The sequence below is a fragment of the Pseudocercospora fijiensis genome, assembly GCF_000340215.1.
Source record: "Pseudocercospora fijiensis CIRAD86 unplaced genomic scaffold MYCFIscaffold_3, whole genome shotgun sequence".
Classification (NCBI taxonomy): domain Eukaryota; kingdom Fungi; phylum Ascomycota; class Dothideomycetes; order Mycosphaerellales; family Mycosphaerellaceae; genus Pseudocercospora; species Pseudocercospora fijiensis.
In genome coordinates this window covers 2,352,548-2,368,442 of record NW_006921534.1, presented here as the reverse complement: position 1 = coordinate 2,368,442, position 15,895 = coordinate 2,352,548, and the positions used below count along the sequence as shown (strand labels likewise).

The following is a 15,895-nucleotide window of genomic DNA, read 5'->3' as shown; positions in this document are numbered from 1 at the left end:
TGAAGAATGACTGTCTTCTTTGCCGAAGTACAGCACATGCCTACGGAGGCAGAGCCTGAAGCCAGTACCGGCCGCCCTCCCAAGCACAAAATGTGGGATTCTCTCACAACAATTTTGGAGACGCCAGAACAATCTCAGGGCACACACAACTTGCGAGCGCGCGCAACAAACTGCTTGTCCTCCTCCTCGTGAACTCGATAATAAATGATTGGCTCCGCAGGACACTTGAAATGCTAGGGAATGCGAGGTCAAATCTTTAGCATGCTCATCTACACGTCTTCGCTATAGCTAATGACCTATACCCCGTCGACTATCAGTCTTGAAGGCCACTGCCACGTATACGGTACCGCAATAAGCGAGAGCATTGTGGCTTAACAGCATCACTTAGGAGGGTGCATTGATGCCTGCTTCAAAAAAATTTCGCTATAAATACGGCATCAAGACTAACAGGGGCGGCGCATAGTACCGGGATTCAAGACATCTCAACTCAGGGACCCTAAGTAATGGATCCTGTGGGCGATTTTCGAAAAATCGTATATGCTGTTGTAGATCTGGTCGAGGTTGATCGTCAAAGTGTAGTATGGAACCGAGCAGATATCATCTGTCTTGCCTCGACCTCATGAGATCGCCGTAACACAATCTATACTCTGTGAAGACCCCGGTATTCACTTATACAAAGTCTCATAGATCGTCTTTCGCTCTTCATGGGGCTCTGATGCTGGGACGTGCATCCGTCCCGCAGTCGCGCTCAAAGCCGCCTCGACCATGTCTACAACGTAGCCGTCGAACTCCTGCGCCTGAATGCTGCCAACACGGTCCTTAGCGAATGTCATAAGCCTCTGTGCCAAGAAGCGCGACAACAGAGCACGCGTTATCGGAAAGTTGTCTGGTAGAATCTTCATGGCATGCAGCATCTGGAACAAAAGAGAGACGGCCAGAGGATGATGGCGCAAGTCGAACTCGGCATTTGCTGCAAGGTCCAAGTCAGCACAGGATTCCAATTCCAACTTTGAATTTTTGAGCTTACCCAAAGTAACGAAAAATCTCTTCGCCCACCAGGCCCAGAAATCGACGACAGCGTGCTGATTGATAACGCATGCTTGACGTTGTGCTTCCTCATTCACCACAGTTCCGGGTCTGAATAATGCATCGTATCCTGGGTACTCGAAGTCGAGGAAGAGATTAAGCGCTTCGTAAGCAGTAGTACGCTCTCTCAGCTGCCTGATCAATGGTCGAGTGAAGTATGCTAATGCATGGGCATTCTGGTCAAGAAAACCGGGCCCAAACTCTTGCAACAGTCCTTGTAAATCTGGAGCATTAGACGAGTCGCGGAGATTCACGGAATCCACGTAAACAGTGGGCTCGTTTGTGCTTTCTTCTTCCTTCAGCTCGAATAAGACTTTTCGACACTCGGGACAGGTGTTTGCTGAGGCGAGCCACTCGCGAGCACATCCTTCGCAGATGATGTGTCGGTCGTGCAAGATGACTGCGCGAGAAGGGATATCTTCAGCTTGAGGGGAGATTGCGTCGCCAGCTTCCGACGTGAGTGGCAGGAAATGCATATCTTGCATGCAGGCATGGCACTCTATATCGTCATGATCTGAGGTAGAGGCTGTTGCTGGTTTCAAATTCCGAAGAAACTCTTCGCGAGATACAGTTGTATCAGCGGACGATTCCATAGTCGCTGAAATCCGATAGCCAGGCCTTGGAAGACTGTGTGTATATTCTGATTGCTTGAGTTTGCTGTTTGTTGTGTATTCCTGTGAATATAAAATCGCAGCTGAAGATCAAAACCTTCTTGAAACAGTAAAGAGAAGATCGATGGTGAAGAGCAAGAAGGGTCGTAGACAGGCCTGTAGCTTTTATAGACAGATTTAGTCGAGCGAGGACATGTGTTTCTTTTGCATTTGCTTGAGCCTATAGCGTTGCAGTTCATTTTCATGACCAGCTTTTTGTCCTCAGTCGCCAAGACACAGCCTGACACTTGGCGTTGCGAAGGAATAACACATCACAACATTGCCGTGTGGTCTGCAATACATTGCTTCCCGTGGAGATGAAAAGAGATTTGATGTTACCGGTATTCAATAAGTCTCGGATTCTGCCTCGATATCGATAGGGTCGTGCTTTTGTGACATCCCAGAAGGGGCCTTCGATTATGCCGCGCACGTAAATGGATGATAGCTGACACTTCCAGCTCGCACCATGCTAAGAATACTTCCATATAGACCGATGACCACCAGGAAGCAGGAGAGAACGACGAAGAACCAGCACGTTGCCCATACCACGACTATTATGCCATCGGCACCTGGAGGAAACTTAAAGCATTTCCACCAGCGACCTGATTCCGGTGCCTAGGCAACAGAGTCAGCCGAGCATTTCTCATCTGGGGAAGCATCGCTTACCAAGCACTGTGCCTTCTCCGAGTGCGCACCGTTCTCGCTTTTGACCTCCTCCGCCTGTTCAGCTCTCGCGTGGCTTCTCGCCATCAGATTATCCCTAATTTGGCACAGACAGTACCACGCAGGCAGACCAAGACATATCCACGTTCCAGAAATCGCTCCTATCAGCGCCAAAAGCGGACTGAAGAACGGTAGGACGTTTGCTAAGACAAAAGCCAGAATCCACAGGAAAGCGACTATGATGGCCCACGTGCTTCTTGATCTCCAGCTTTGCTCGTACACAACATCTGGTTGATGTCTAACTTTGTCCCACCAAAAGCGATGCACGTTCTTACATGCCAGATACGCTGCGATGACTCCAGCAACGACGATCGTGGGAGTCGCAATGCCGTAAGATAGTTTCCTGATCAAAGAACCTGCTGAGCCTAGTGCTGGAGATGCCACGTCTTGTCCTGCGTACCAGTAGATGACGATGCCCACTACGATATACATGCTAACCATAATGATGTTGGTAGCTACGAGAGCTTTTGGAAAGTCTCGTGGCCTTTCCATCTCCTCCATGACATGGAAATAGGCAAGACTTCCCGCAAACGAGACCAGAATGTTGCTGATTGCCAGAGACCAGTCGGCGAAGTCGGTCACATTTACGGGTGGCGATGCGCGTGCAGAGCCCACACCTGGCTTCTCGATCGCGATTGCAATCAGTGCTATCATGGTTGCGGTGATGATGGAACAGCAGGATACCAGTGATAGCCACGACTGCGACTTGAGCGTCCTTGGAAGTGTACAAGTCAGGCAAATGATCAGGCCAATGAGTTTGAAGACCACCGTGCACTTCCACATGTCATGGCCTGCAATAGCATGGGCTTCCGTGCTGAATGTCAAGATATGCGCTGCCATTACGAAGACCAGGAGAAGCATATTCAGCGTCTCCACAACCACGGCACCAGCAGGTCCTGCGACCATCCTTGCGGCATCTGCGAATCCCTTAAGCTTCGGGTATTGGATTTTGAGCCTGTAGAGCATGAAGCTAGCGCCTGTAGTAATGACCGAGAAGAATAGAATCATGATGGCACCAAGAATCATTCCAAGATCAGCGACCGCAGCAGGTAACGATAGGATTCCGAGTGAGATAGTCTCGGCAATGAGGACGAAGACGGCCTGGATCCATGATATCTTCTTCCTCCGCAAGTCGTGAATAGAGCCTTCCGCAGGACTCTTCGTGTGTTCGAGATCTTGAGATGATCCGTTCTCGATAGTTATTTCATCACTCTGGTGCGATGAAGGCTCTTGCGGCGGGCCCATAGCGCCTCAGGTTCGCGAAAGTGATGGGAATGTTAATTGTGCCTCGAAAGAAACATAAGAAGCTGTTGCGTCTTGACTACAGCTGCTAGATTTTGTGGCAAGCGTCTGTGTGTCTGACCGACGTCGGTGCCTCCACGTAGGTCCTACGTCGCCAGTGTTGGAGCCATTTAGTCATAACCCGAGGATGCACCGGGAAGTTGGGAATTTTTCGAATGTGCGAACCTAACAGCAAAAAGCCATTACTACTTACGCTTGGCATGTATCCATGTTTCGCAAAGAGTCTCCGCTGTTGAGAGCTTTGCAAGAACCATGACCATGGGAGGGTGCGGAGTATCCGCTTTTGCATCTTGCTGTACCACTAAGCTGGTATGGAGTAGGCGCGGGTGTGGATGGAGAACGATTGACTGCCACGTGCTTCTTTCCAGTACAGTACAGTACGAGATCCGGTAGCAGTACAAACTCGCGCAGGAATCGACAGGTCGGGCGGCTTTCTTTCGATACGAGAATTCTCCTCTGGGGCAATGTGTATAGCGAGATGGCCGCCGCCGTGGCTGGTAACACAGGGCGTCAGTGGCATTCTTTTCTGGTAGCTCAAAGAGGATCTGTATACCGAACCTCACTGCTGTCCCTTTGACCAACATCGCCGGTCGGGTGTCATATCCGGAGATGAAGGCAGAAAGGCCTCATAAAGAGCGTTCACGGCTTCGGCTTGCGATGCTGTTCGGTCCATAGCAGGCCACAATGAGCGAAGGACGGAGTTGCTCCTCGTCAAGCGGTGCTCTCACGAGAAAAGCGGGTCGCCGGGCGTCTCGCGCTACTAGGGATGTTGGAATACAGACTTCCGGAAATTCGGCCCTTGTACATAGTGTATTATACCTGCGAACACCTGTATATGCAATCGCTATATAACTTATTAGACAAAGCGTAACTAAGCATTACTAAAGTAGAAAGTTAGCGTTACTAAGGCTATAGACTACTATATAGTATAACTAGCTAAATATCTACGATTCCTTCGACCTAAGAGCCTCTCGTTAACTCTCAAATAGCCGATACTTCTGCCTACTAAGTCTATATATTATTATCTAGACCTAGAGTATATAGTAGCTCCTATAAGGCAGTATTAAACCTAGTAGTACTATTAGCCTTCTATACCTCCTATATAGTAATAGCCGCTAAAGGAGTAAAGACCTCTCGTAATAGATCTTATAGTATACTATAGAAGTCGTTAGTATTGTATTCGCTAGTGCCGCTATTAAGTCTATTATTCATGCGTAGATTCTAATAGTAATAGACTAGTATCTCTATATACTCGTAAGATAGGCGGTTATAGCGGAGACTATAGAATAGTATAGACAAATCTATAAGCTAACTAGTTGCGCTTAGTAGCGCTAGTTATTAGACAGATTAATAGAGATAGTATATATAACTTAGCGAGGTTATAATACTCGCCTTTAATAAGATTATACTATAACTATAACAGGGTTATATCCTTTACTAACTACTAGATAATATTATTACTAAACAAGCCGCTACGGTTACGTAGAGTATAGAGATTAGCAAGCAATAGTGCCGCTCTATCTTTAATCTCGGAGGTAGACTTAGTAACGTATTTAAAGCTAGGCCGCGGCTATTACGGCCCTACTAAGTATAGCATTCGGCAAGATAACTAGTAAGTCTATAGACCTCGTCGTTACTAGCTAGAATAGCCTATTTATCCGGATCTTATCGCTCTCGAGCGTTAGCGAGGTACGCTATAAGTATTAGGGGATAGTATAGCTTATTATATTAAATACTAATTATTTCGGCAATAATATTTATTAGAATAAAGTCGTTAACAAAGAACTAGTTCTAGGGCTATCTATAGTTATAGTTTAGGCTATAGTAATTAGAGCCCTATAATAGAGGCCATTTTGAAAATAAAGTATATTATAACTTAAAAATAAAGTATATTATAATATACTTATTATATTATTAAGAAATAGCATAATAATATAATAACTTTATTCTAGAATAAATAAATATATTTATTCTAAAATAATATATTATTATATTACTCTAAGATACTATTATAAATTAATACATTTATTATTAATATATACTATTATACTTTTACTACCGTCTATATAGTTATATTATTATATATAATTCTTAACTAATAAAAAGAGCGTAATATATATCTATAGCTTCGCTTTTTTAACTATATATAATTTTTTTAATAGTTTATCTATTAAACCTATAAAGATATTAACTTCTATAAGAACCTACTATTAGAATTTTAAAAATTAATATCTCTATAGTTTTACTAGATATATCTATAGTAAATATATTAATATATTCTAGAAAAATCAATACTAGGACTCGTATAGAATACAATTTACTATACTAAATAGTATAATAGCAATTACTATAGTAATAGTAATATTACTATAGTAATTACTATTACTATTACTATTACTATTACTATAGAATTCTCTATAGGATTACTATTACTATCACTATCGCCAATTTGACTTTACTATTTACTATTTACTATTACTATTACAATTACTAAGGTTTTTACATCTCTGACGGCAACGAGCTTGGAGCTTCTCTTCCCGACTTCCAACACAGTGTGATGGTCGCATAGCTTAACTCAGTATTATTGTCTTGCCCAGGATGCCGCTCCGACCCCTATCATAATTGACGCTACGACGGACGTGAACGTGATGACACTACTCTCCGTGCGCGTAGTCTTGTTTACTGTCTCTATCTCTGCATCAACCTTGCCCTGCCGTACGCGCGCCTCACTCTCACTACTACTATCCTACTACCCCACTCCCAACTTCCGAATATCTTGCCCTCGCCCACTTCCACCATGCCAGTAGAACTCCGCAAGAGAAAGGAGGCTCCACCTCCACCTCCACCCGCAAAGAAACGCGCCCCATCCAAGTCCAAGGACAAGAAGGACGCGCCTGCGAAACCATCTAAAGCCGCCGCGGCCAAAGCTCCAGAGAATGCTGTTGTAGCTGAGGATGCGCCGAAAGCAGCAGCAGAAGCGCCTGCAACCAAAGGCGGCGCGCCAAAAGTCGGCGGCGCGCCAAAAGTCGGCGACGCAATCGCGCTCAAAGACTTCGGCGGAGAAATCCAAGACAATGACGGCAAGAAAGTGACATTGGCTAAATTGGTCGAAGAAAGCAAGGCTGGCGTGGTACTCTTCACGTATCCCAAAGCCTCGACGCCAGGATGTACGTATCGCATCGTATCCGCACATACGTGAGTTGACTTTCCTGCTAAACTCTCCTTCTTCCACAGGCACAGCCCAAGCCTGCCTCTTCCGCGACTCCTACACATCTCTAACCTCCACCGGCCTCTCAATCTACGGCCTCTCCACCGACTCCCCAAAAGCCAACACAACGTTCAAAGACAAGCAAAAGTTGCCGTATCCATTGCTATGCGATCCTAGCGCGACATTGATCGGTGCGATTGGCATGAAGAAAGCGCCAAAGGGAACGACGAGGGGTGTGTTTGTTGTGGATAAGAGTGGGAAAGTACTGGCTGCTGAGCCTGGTGGACCGGCGCCGACGGTGGAGGTTGTGAAGAAAGTAGTTGCGAGTCTTGGTGGTGATGCGGGTGCTGCTGGTGTGAAGAAGGCTGAGGAGACTGCTAAGGCGGAATAAGCTTGGTGCTTTCGGTATGGCATGACCATCGTGCAGCTGTTTCATTGGTCGTGCCATGGATAAGTTGACTTGTAGTGTAGTGTGTAGTAAGGCGCATACTGAAATGAAACCACTTTCCAAAGTCTTCGCATTCTTCTCGTACACTGTACATAACGGTCGCATACCCTCAATTCAAGCGCTTACAGGGAGTAGAAACACTTTCCTTCCCTCGACTCTGCTTCGTATGCCGAACTCCTCTTTGATGCAACTGGCTCAAGTGAATCAGAGGCTACTACAGCGCGTCGCACTATTTTATATCGTGCATTCGGCTCTTTTATATGATAGTCTTCCTAAGCATTGGCGGGCGACTGCTTGCTAATTGTAGGGTTGCGGCCGGAGATGAGCTTCGCATCCGAATGAAGAATCTCATCCGGCTTGTCTGTAGATTGAAATTGATTAGCAGTCATTCCATCTGCTTGGACGTCGACACTACTCACCATGTCGAGCGTAAAGCCCGTACTCCTCATCCTCATACTTGCCAACCTTGCCCTTCTCCACATCATCTCTCGTAAGATTGAGCTTACTCTTTGGCAGACCCATCGAACCCAAAAAGGTGACGGCATCCTTCCATTCCTGCTGCTTCCTCGCGCGACTCCATTTCAGCTCTTCTGCCATCAGGTCAATGACTTTGGGAAGAGCCTCAAGAGCAGCTTGTGCGTTGAGGAAGGCAAGACGTGTTCGTCGTGCAAGTACATCCACAGCACTTTGAGCGTATTCGTGTCGGACAGCATATCGTACTTCGCCATCAACGTATGGGTATAGTTTCGAGATACGCTCGCCACGCACGGGGAATCGGTCCTCCGTTGGAGCGCAGAGTGCAGCGACCGTCCATGCTCGGTCACCGTAGTCTACGCACAGGTGCTTGGCAACTTCTGTCTCGAGGCCGTAATGTTGGATGATGTTGATGAAGAGGGTCTTGGAGAAACCATGAGCACCAATCAGGCGAAGGGCATGCGTCTCACACGACCCATCAAACTTGATGTTCTCATGGAAGTTCTCGACTCCTGACACAAGTGGTGGGTTGGAGATGCCCTTCGGCTGCAGCTTAAATTCTCGAATGGCTTCATCGACAGCCTCCTCGGCCATTTGACGATACGTTGTCCATTTACCGCCGGAGATCGTGACAAGACCAGATTCGGAAGTGGTGACAAGGTGGTTACGGACAAGACCTTCGGATTTGGCTTTCTTAGGATCGCGCACCAGAGGTCTGATACCAGACCAAGCTGCAAGAACATCGCCACGGCGGACATTGATTTCTGGTTGCAAGTAGTTCTGTACTTCTTTCAAGATCCAATTGATTTCTTCTTCTTGGGCAACAGGGTTTGGCTGGATCTCGCAGGCTTTGTCGGTCGTGCCAGCAATCGTGTTGCCTTGCCATGGCAGAAAGAAGATGACACGACCGTCTGAAGTGTGTGGATCGATCAATCCCATGTTCGAAGGAGCGTAGTAACCAGGGAGAATAACGTGAACACCAGAGCTTGGAGCGACAATTTCAGGCGCAGTCTGATCATCCATCTTGCGAATAGCGTCTGTGAATGGTCCAGTTGCGTTAATGATACCCTTAGCCTTGATGGAAAACTCCTCGCCCTTAGAGCCATCCTTCTCTCGAAGCACGTCCTTAACCTTGGCACCGCAAAGCCTGCCGTTGGCGTCCTTCTCGAGACCAGTGACCTCGAGATGGTTCACCATGGTAGCACCATAGAGCGCAGCAGTCATAGCCAGCGAGATGTTCATGCGAGAGTCGTTGTGAGCACCATCGTAGTAGACGAGAGCTCCCCAGAGGTTCTCCTTCTTGAGCATCGGGAAAGCGTCCAGTGCCTTGCTTCGCGTCATGAAGTACGACGTCTCAATGTTTTCGGAACCAGCCAGGAAGTCATAGAACTTGGTGCCAGCCCAGAAGTATGGCGCTTGCCACCAGTTGTTTACAGGGATCATGATCGGGAGCCATTGCGAAAGATGCGGCGCAGTGTCGAGGAAGTATCTGCGTTCACGCAGAGCTTCCTTGACCAGTTTGTATTGGTTGTAGTCCAGCTCGAAGACAGCCTTTTCGAGATATCTCACACCACCGTGAACAAGCTTTGTACTCTTACTGCTTGTTCCCGCTGCAAAGTCGTCTCTCTCCACACAAGCGACCTTCAAGCCTCTTGATGCAGCATCGAGCGCAATGCCTGATCCAGTGGCACCGCCGCCAATGATCAGCAGATCATATTCATTGCTTTTATCCTCGCACGCATCGTCCACCCCAAGAGCACCCTTGACTTTCTCTTTTGCTTGTTGAAAAGCCGCGCCAGCGCTTGCTTTCAGGTCTGCGATTTGTTCCGCTCGCGATTTGACCTTGGGGAAGTTAGGAGGGCGGAAGACCCCTCCCTCGCCATACGTCGGAGGAGGGACGGCGGCGGCCTCTAATCCAGGTACATCTCGTGGACGGTAAATAAAGTAGAGTGTGCCGCCGACAGCTGCACCTCCCACTGTGGCGTATCCGAGTCCGCGGAGGAGCTTCTGTCCTCTACTTCGTGCTGCCATCGCGGTGCAACCACCAGCTCAGAAGAGAGCAGAGCTGAGGGGCCGGTATAGGCACTGTTTATACGATCGGGAAGTGGCTGTCTTCTCCGAATGCTCCACAATGTCTTGGATCCACCGGTTACGATGCGATGATGGCCACTCCCGTGATAACTTCGGTGCTCCTGCGGTCAATTCATAATGTGTGCTTCTATGGAGAATGTGATGTAATGGACTGGACATTCACGAACTTCGCGAAGTTGTTCTTGGTCTCCAAAAACGCCGGAGAAGTTCTCGTGAAAGCTCCTCACTGCTCTCTCGCTGCTGACAGTGACGCAGCCATTCGATCCAGGAGCTCTCTAGCCGACATCTAGCGTTCATGTGTCTTCACATGCCAAACTCTCGTCCAAGTCAAAGGTAATGTTCTTCAACTCTTCTTGAGGCCAGCTCAGAGAACGTGTCGCTTCAATCATCTGAAGTTCACAAAATGATGTCGGGATAAAATATTTTAATTCTGCATGCCGGGCAACAACCTGACTTGGCCGCAGACCCATCACATGATCACATCTCGTCAGCATGTAAGGTTCGAGCTAGTGACGCAACCCAAGAAGTCTGTGCTTCGCCTAATTTGGTGCTCCGGGACCGCACACATCTTTTGCCTCCCACCTCCTCCCTCCAGCTTTTCGCGTATATTCAGCAACAAGTCTCCAAAATCACAAACAGAGCCGTAGAAGACCATGAGAAGTTGGTTCACGGCAGCATAGCCTCCCCGCCCATAGTACTGATCACATGGAGCCATGCATGAAAGGAACATTCCCAGAGGATGACACCAAGCCCGCGTTTCTTAGCTATTGGCATTGGCAATGAACTTGGCGTCTCACTCCTGAGTCAGCACCGGTCTAGCGGCGAGGTACGATGGGGCTTCTGTAGGGACATGGGATACTGGAAAGCAGTACCACGACTGTGTGCACGGCAGATGAACAGACGATGGATTGTGTGCGCTCTGGTCTTGGTCTTGAAGCCCAATAGTTGCGGGAGCTGGCACTGCTTTCGCATAGATACTGCCTTTTCTAGTATCAGCAGCAAGAGACAAGGATGTGAGTATGATTCGTCAACCAAGCAACAGCAAGTCATCAAGAACACCGCCTGCTATGCCTTCCAAGATTATACTGTACTAGCTATGGTTGGTAGTACATTATGTTTACCATCTCCACTGTCTCATGACAGTTCTGCTGTCATCATCATGATTCAAGAAATTAAATTCCTCCCAGTCCTACCCCACTACCTAGTAGAGCTGGCCACGGACGGCACCTGGAACAGCCAAGCTCGAGTGTACATCGGCGAAGAATCCCCATGGACTGTCCTCAATCTGCTTGACCTTGAAGCCGGCACCTGTGTCCATGCCGGTAGCGTTGTTGACGACGCCAGTCTCGAATGGTCCAGTCAAGCAGCCAGCAGACACACGGTAGTTCTTGCCAGGGACTGGCTTTGGGTTGGGAAACGCAAGACGTGGTGGGCCAGATTTGCCCTTGGCAGCCTCGTGGACGTGGGTAGCAGTGTCGGCTGGCGACTGGTACTCGCCACGGAAGCCTTCGAACTTGATGTAGTAGCAGATAGTGTCGAGCTCGCTGTTGATGCCGAAGTCGTAGTAACCGGTGCAGCCTGGAAGACCACCAGTGGCACTAGTCAAGACGGTCAGTATGTTTATTCCTTTGCTCACAGCAAACGTCTTTCACGTACGTGTTGTTGGCATCGACGACCTGGTCAGGAGTGGCCTTGATGCGGTAGGTTGAGGTGAATGGAATCGGGAATCCCTTCTCGCTCTTGCCATAGCCCTTTTCACCCTTCCATTCAGGAGCACCACCGCAGCCTCCTGGGCGGTGGGCCTCTGGAAGTGCGCATGCGGCAGCAGCGGCACTGAGGACGGAAGCAGCGACGATTGAGCCCTTCATTATGATTATATTTGTTGTTGTTGGTGTTCGTCTTGATCTCGGAATTCGTGTTAACGAGTGAAGTTGTGATTGTAGCGAGTTGTCCTGGTTCCTTCTTGATCTGACGGGTAGCTGATGCTGAATGAACTTCTGGAAGAACGTGCAAGGACAAGGTACTTATATCTATTGTTCTCCTCTTCTCGAGTCGCAATCGCCAGTAAGCTCGGACCTTTGCCATTGCCTCACGATCTCGTCTTGGCCACAATGTGTTTACCTGCCAAGTAAGAGACCATCGTCATGCGGTCGCGTCTACGGCCACATTTGGAATTATGACATTGCAGACCTGAACATAGCCAAGGTGCATTGCTTGTCTTGAACGCGCCTCGACCAAGACAAGGCGGGATAGGTAGCAGCCGAAGAAGAGGACACCGCGCGGCGCTGTTGGCGTGCTGGGCAGCAATGTTGTGGCGTCTGGAATTTGCAGACTACTTTGGAAGATACAGCTGGAATGAAAAGAGATCTGATTCGACTCATGAGCCCGCCCAGCTATGCCAACGATGCCAGTTGACATTCCAGCGTTTTAGCAACTGAACCTGAACTCCAATGGATCGCATCGATAGATTAGGCTAGTAGGTAAACAATTAGCTTTCCGCCCCTTGCTACGCTATACTGCTTCGAGCTAACCTCTATACTTTAGATACCTACTTATACTTATAACGTAAGGATAGCTATATATAGGTCCGTATCGATAGATTAGATAGTAGCAGACTAGCTAGAAGTAAACTTAAATATACTAGTTAGAAGTATATAGTAGAAGTTATTTTCTATATCTTTAAGTTAATTTTTAATAAAATAGTAAGAAAGAGGCTTTTATCTAATACTAAAGTAATAATCTATAGTAGGCTTACTAAATATTTACTTATACTACTAGTATACTAGTATAGTATATACTAGGTATATATATTTAAATATTACTACTAGGATAGCTTAACTTCTACTATCTAATATATCCTACTATATTCTATTCTATATAATTCTAATAATAGCTATATTCTTGTTAGGGCTAAAGTGTTAGGACTAAAGAGGTTATACGTGATTAGCATATAACTAGGCTCGAGTGAAGCTAGGGTCTCGATGCCTTAGGCAGGGCTTGGCGCTTGGCGTTAGGCCAACTAGCCTGCCTTCCTCCCTCTCCTCTTAGATCTCTATCGAATACTATACTAATTCACTACCACCCTATCTACCTGCTAATATAACCCTTCTTATATAGTATTCGATCTACCCTTTAAGGGTAGCAGCTAGATAGTCCTTATTTCAAGCTTTTAGCGGTATAGCTACGAACAAGACTAATCTAACTATATTGCGCCCGAAGAACGGGACCTATACGTACTATTCTATCGAAACAACCGTACCAATTATTAAGCAAGGCCTTCTATACGGCCTACTATACTAAGTTAATCGTACTAGACTAATATCCACTAATTCCGCTATATCCGTATTTTAGGGGCTAACAATATATTATTAGTATCACCCCCTACTATAATAGCCGGCTTATTACGAAGTAACAACAACCGTACTACCGCTAGTAGCGCTAGCAATAACAACGCTAGTAGTATAGTTCCCGCTAAAGTGCCTACTAAAGTGCCTCCTACTAAAGAGCCTGCCGGAGAGCCTATTAAAGAAGAACCTATAATTCTAGGTAATGATCTAGAATTGCCTATCGACGACATTCTTAATAATATTGTCAACCGTCGATATAGCTAACTAGCCTTTAGGCCCTAACTAGTAGGGAGACTCTAAGAAGCTACCTAAAACAGGCTTACTGCCCTACGTTAAGAACAACAGCTAAAGGATAACCTCCTCGAAATTCGCCGCCTTTAGGAGGCCCTAATAACTAATACTAAGCCGATAGCAGGGCCTTCCTTACTATTAGTCCTAGTCTAGAAGAAGGATGCTAAACTTAAGGACTATACTGTATTTAATAGCTCTAGTCGAAAGCAATATAACGACTACATTCGTAACTGTAAGCTTAACTAACGAAATGCACTAAGGGCCCTGCTAGACGACTATTCGCTAGTCGTCTATACTATACAATACATTAATAGAGACCTAAAGCGTACCTAGGATAACCACTTTGACTCCCTTACTAATCAGACCGCTATTTAGTAGCAAACCTACAAAACCATTATGCTAGACACCCTTAGGAACCCTATACTAAGGCAACAACACGCTTAGGACTAGTACCTTCGAGCTAAACAAAAGACTAATTAATCGGCTCGCTCATTTAAGGCCTATTTAAAGACCCTCGAAGACGACCTCCCGACTAAAACTAATTCTATCTAGATCTCCGAAATACGCCCTAAATTGAGATAGGAATTGGTCCTTGAATTAGACTGCCGCCGTATGTTTAAACAAGCTAATCTTACACGCATTCAATTTATAGTCGAAGTCGAAACTGCTAAACGAGCTATCTAGCTCTAGCAACGACTAGAATTAAGGATCCGACCTACTAGTAACCGTAGCAACCGTAGCCGCGGAGGAAATCAAGGTTCCTACTAAGACAACAACGCTAACAATAGGAATAGTAACAACGACCGTAGAAGAAGCCGTAGCCGGCGGCTATACAGAGGAGGCCGTAATAGGGGCCGTAGAAGGGGCTCGTATCCCTATAGTACTAATCGCTTAACTAACAATAGTAGCAACAACAGCTATAGTAACAATCTCCCGACCGGATTGAAGTACTTTAACTATAATAGCACTAGCTATCTACTAGGCTAATGCGACAAACCTAAGGACTAGGCCCGAATCGACCGTGCTACCGCTAAGCACCGTAAGCACCTTTCAGCCGCTAATGCTACCCCTATCGGTCCTTCGAAAAAAGAGTAAGCGCCGCACTAACTGTTAGCCTCGTGCGGCGTAAGACTATCGACATTGTGCTAGCTATTATACGTACCTGTCTCGTATCGGACACGTATAGGACTAACTATAAGACTAAGGTTATACTAGATCCCGGAAATTCAGTTAGTGCCCTTATTAGCTATCGCCTAGCTAAGCAATTAGACCTTCGATAGCTGCCTAGGACTAACCTGCCAACCCTTGCTTAGTTTAATAACGCTCGGCACTTAACCTACGGAGCCTACTATATCTATATAGCCCTAAGAGACGACCTCGGCAATAAGCGCCTACTAAACTTCACTACCTACGCAGTAGACATAGACAGCCTCCTATCCGATATTGTTATTAGGAACCCTATTCTCAAGTACTATGCTATAGTTATAGACTTAGGCAGTTAATAATAGCGATTTAGAATCGCTAGGAAAGAGGACATTAAACACATCGACATTAGCGAGTGTCCTAATAATATTAGGGTCCTATTCATTAGCAACCTAACTCCCGCCTTAGCTAATCCAACTGCCGACCTACTCGGTAGTAATAACGATAAACTAGTGCCCCCTAATAGTATAGATCCTAAACAGCTTAAGCGTATACTAGAACCTATTCGAGAGACCTACATTAATGTGTTTAAACACCACTTGGCATCGACATTGCCTATATTTAAAGAGACGGATTATAAGATTAATATTATAGAGGGCAAAGAGGTCCCTTTTAGACCCCTCTACAACCTTAGTGAACGAGAGCTTACTATATTGCGTAAGTACCTAGAGGAAAACCTAGCTAATAGCCGGATACGGTATAGTAACAGCCCTGCTAGTGCCCCTATCCTGTTCGTACTAAAGAAGGATAGTAGCCTACGCCTCTATGTCGATTATCGTAGGCTTAATGCTGTTACTATTAAAGATCGCTATCTACTTCCTCTTATTAATAAGACCCTCGATCGCCTTTCTAGTGCCTACTACTACACTATATTAGATATTAAGGATGTATACTATCGCATCCGCATCCGTAAGGGTAATAAATAGAAAACAGCCTTCCGTACCCGCTATAGCTATTTCGAGTATCTAGTTATGCTATTTAGGCTAGTAAACGCCCCTATAACATTCTAGTCCTATATCAATCGGGCCCTGTTAGGCCTATTAGATCACCTCTGTATAGTTTACCTAGATAA

General features: G+C 46.4%; 5 protein-coding genes across 5 annotated transcripts; 1 reads left to right on the top strand and 4 right to left on the bottom strand.

The window, feature by feature from the left end:
- Nucleotides 1–665: 665 nt before the first annotated feature.
- Nucleotides 666–1,562, bottom strand: MYCFIDRAFT_195344 (uncharacterized protein; the record flags this gene model as incomplete). Its single annotated transcript, XM_007926663.1, has 2 exons — nt 666–970; nt 1,028–1,562. The coding sequence occupies 2 exons, from the start codon at nt 1,560–1,562 to the stop codon at nt 666–668; spliced, it is 840 nt and encodes a 279-aa protein (XP_007924854.1).
- Nucleotides 1,563–2,525: 963 nt separating this feature from the next.
- On the bottom strand, nt 2,526–3,593 carry MYCFIDRAFT_118281 (uncharacterized protein; the record flags this gene model as incomplete). The annotated part of the gene is made up of 1 exon (XM_007926662.1): nt 2,526–3,593. A coding segment is annotated over one exon (1,068 nt), but the record flags the coding sequence as incomplete, so codon positions are not given.
- A 2,965-nt stretch (nt 3,594–6,558) lies between these two features.
- MYCFIDRAFT_121546 (uncharacterized protein) lies at nt 6,559–7,354 on the top strand (the record flags this gene model as incomplete). Its single annotated transcript, XM_007926661.1, has 2 exons — nt 6,559–6,928; nt 6,996–7,354. Coding segments are annotated over 2 exons (729 nt in total), but the record flags the coding sequence as incomplete, so codon positions are not given.
- A 118-nt stretch (nt 7,355–7,472) lies between these two features.
- On the bottom strand, nt 7,473–10,108 carry MYCFIDRAFT_152482 (uncharacterized protein). The gene is made up of 2 exons (XM_007926660.1): nt 7,837–10,108; nt 7,473–7,778 (listed from the first exon to the last, which is right to left on the bottom strand). The coding sequence occupies exons 1-2, from the start codon at nt 9,920–9,922 to the stop codon at nt 7,690–7,692; spliced, it is 2,175 nt and encodes a 724-aa protein (XP_007924851.1). The 5' UTR covers nt 9,923–10,108; the 3' UTR covers nt 7,473–7,689.
- Nucleotides 10,109–11,213: 1,105 nt separating this feature from the next.
- Nucleotides 11,214–11,706, bottom strand: MYCFIDRAFT_112301 (uncharacterized protein; the record flags this gene model as incomplete). Its single annotated transcript, XM_007926659.1, has 2 exons — nt 11,214–11,580; nt 11,639–11,706. Coding segments are annotated over 2 exons (435 nt in total), but the record flags the coding sequence as incomplete, so codon positions are not given.
- Nucleotides 11,707–15,895: the final 4,189 nt, after the last annotated feature.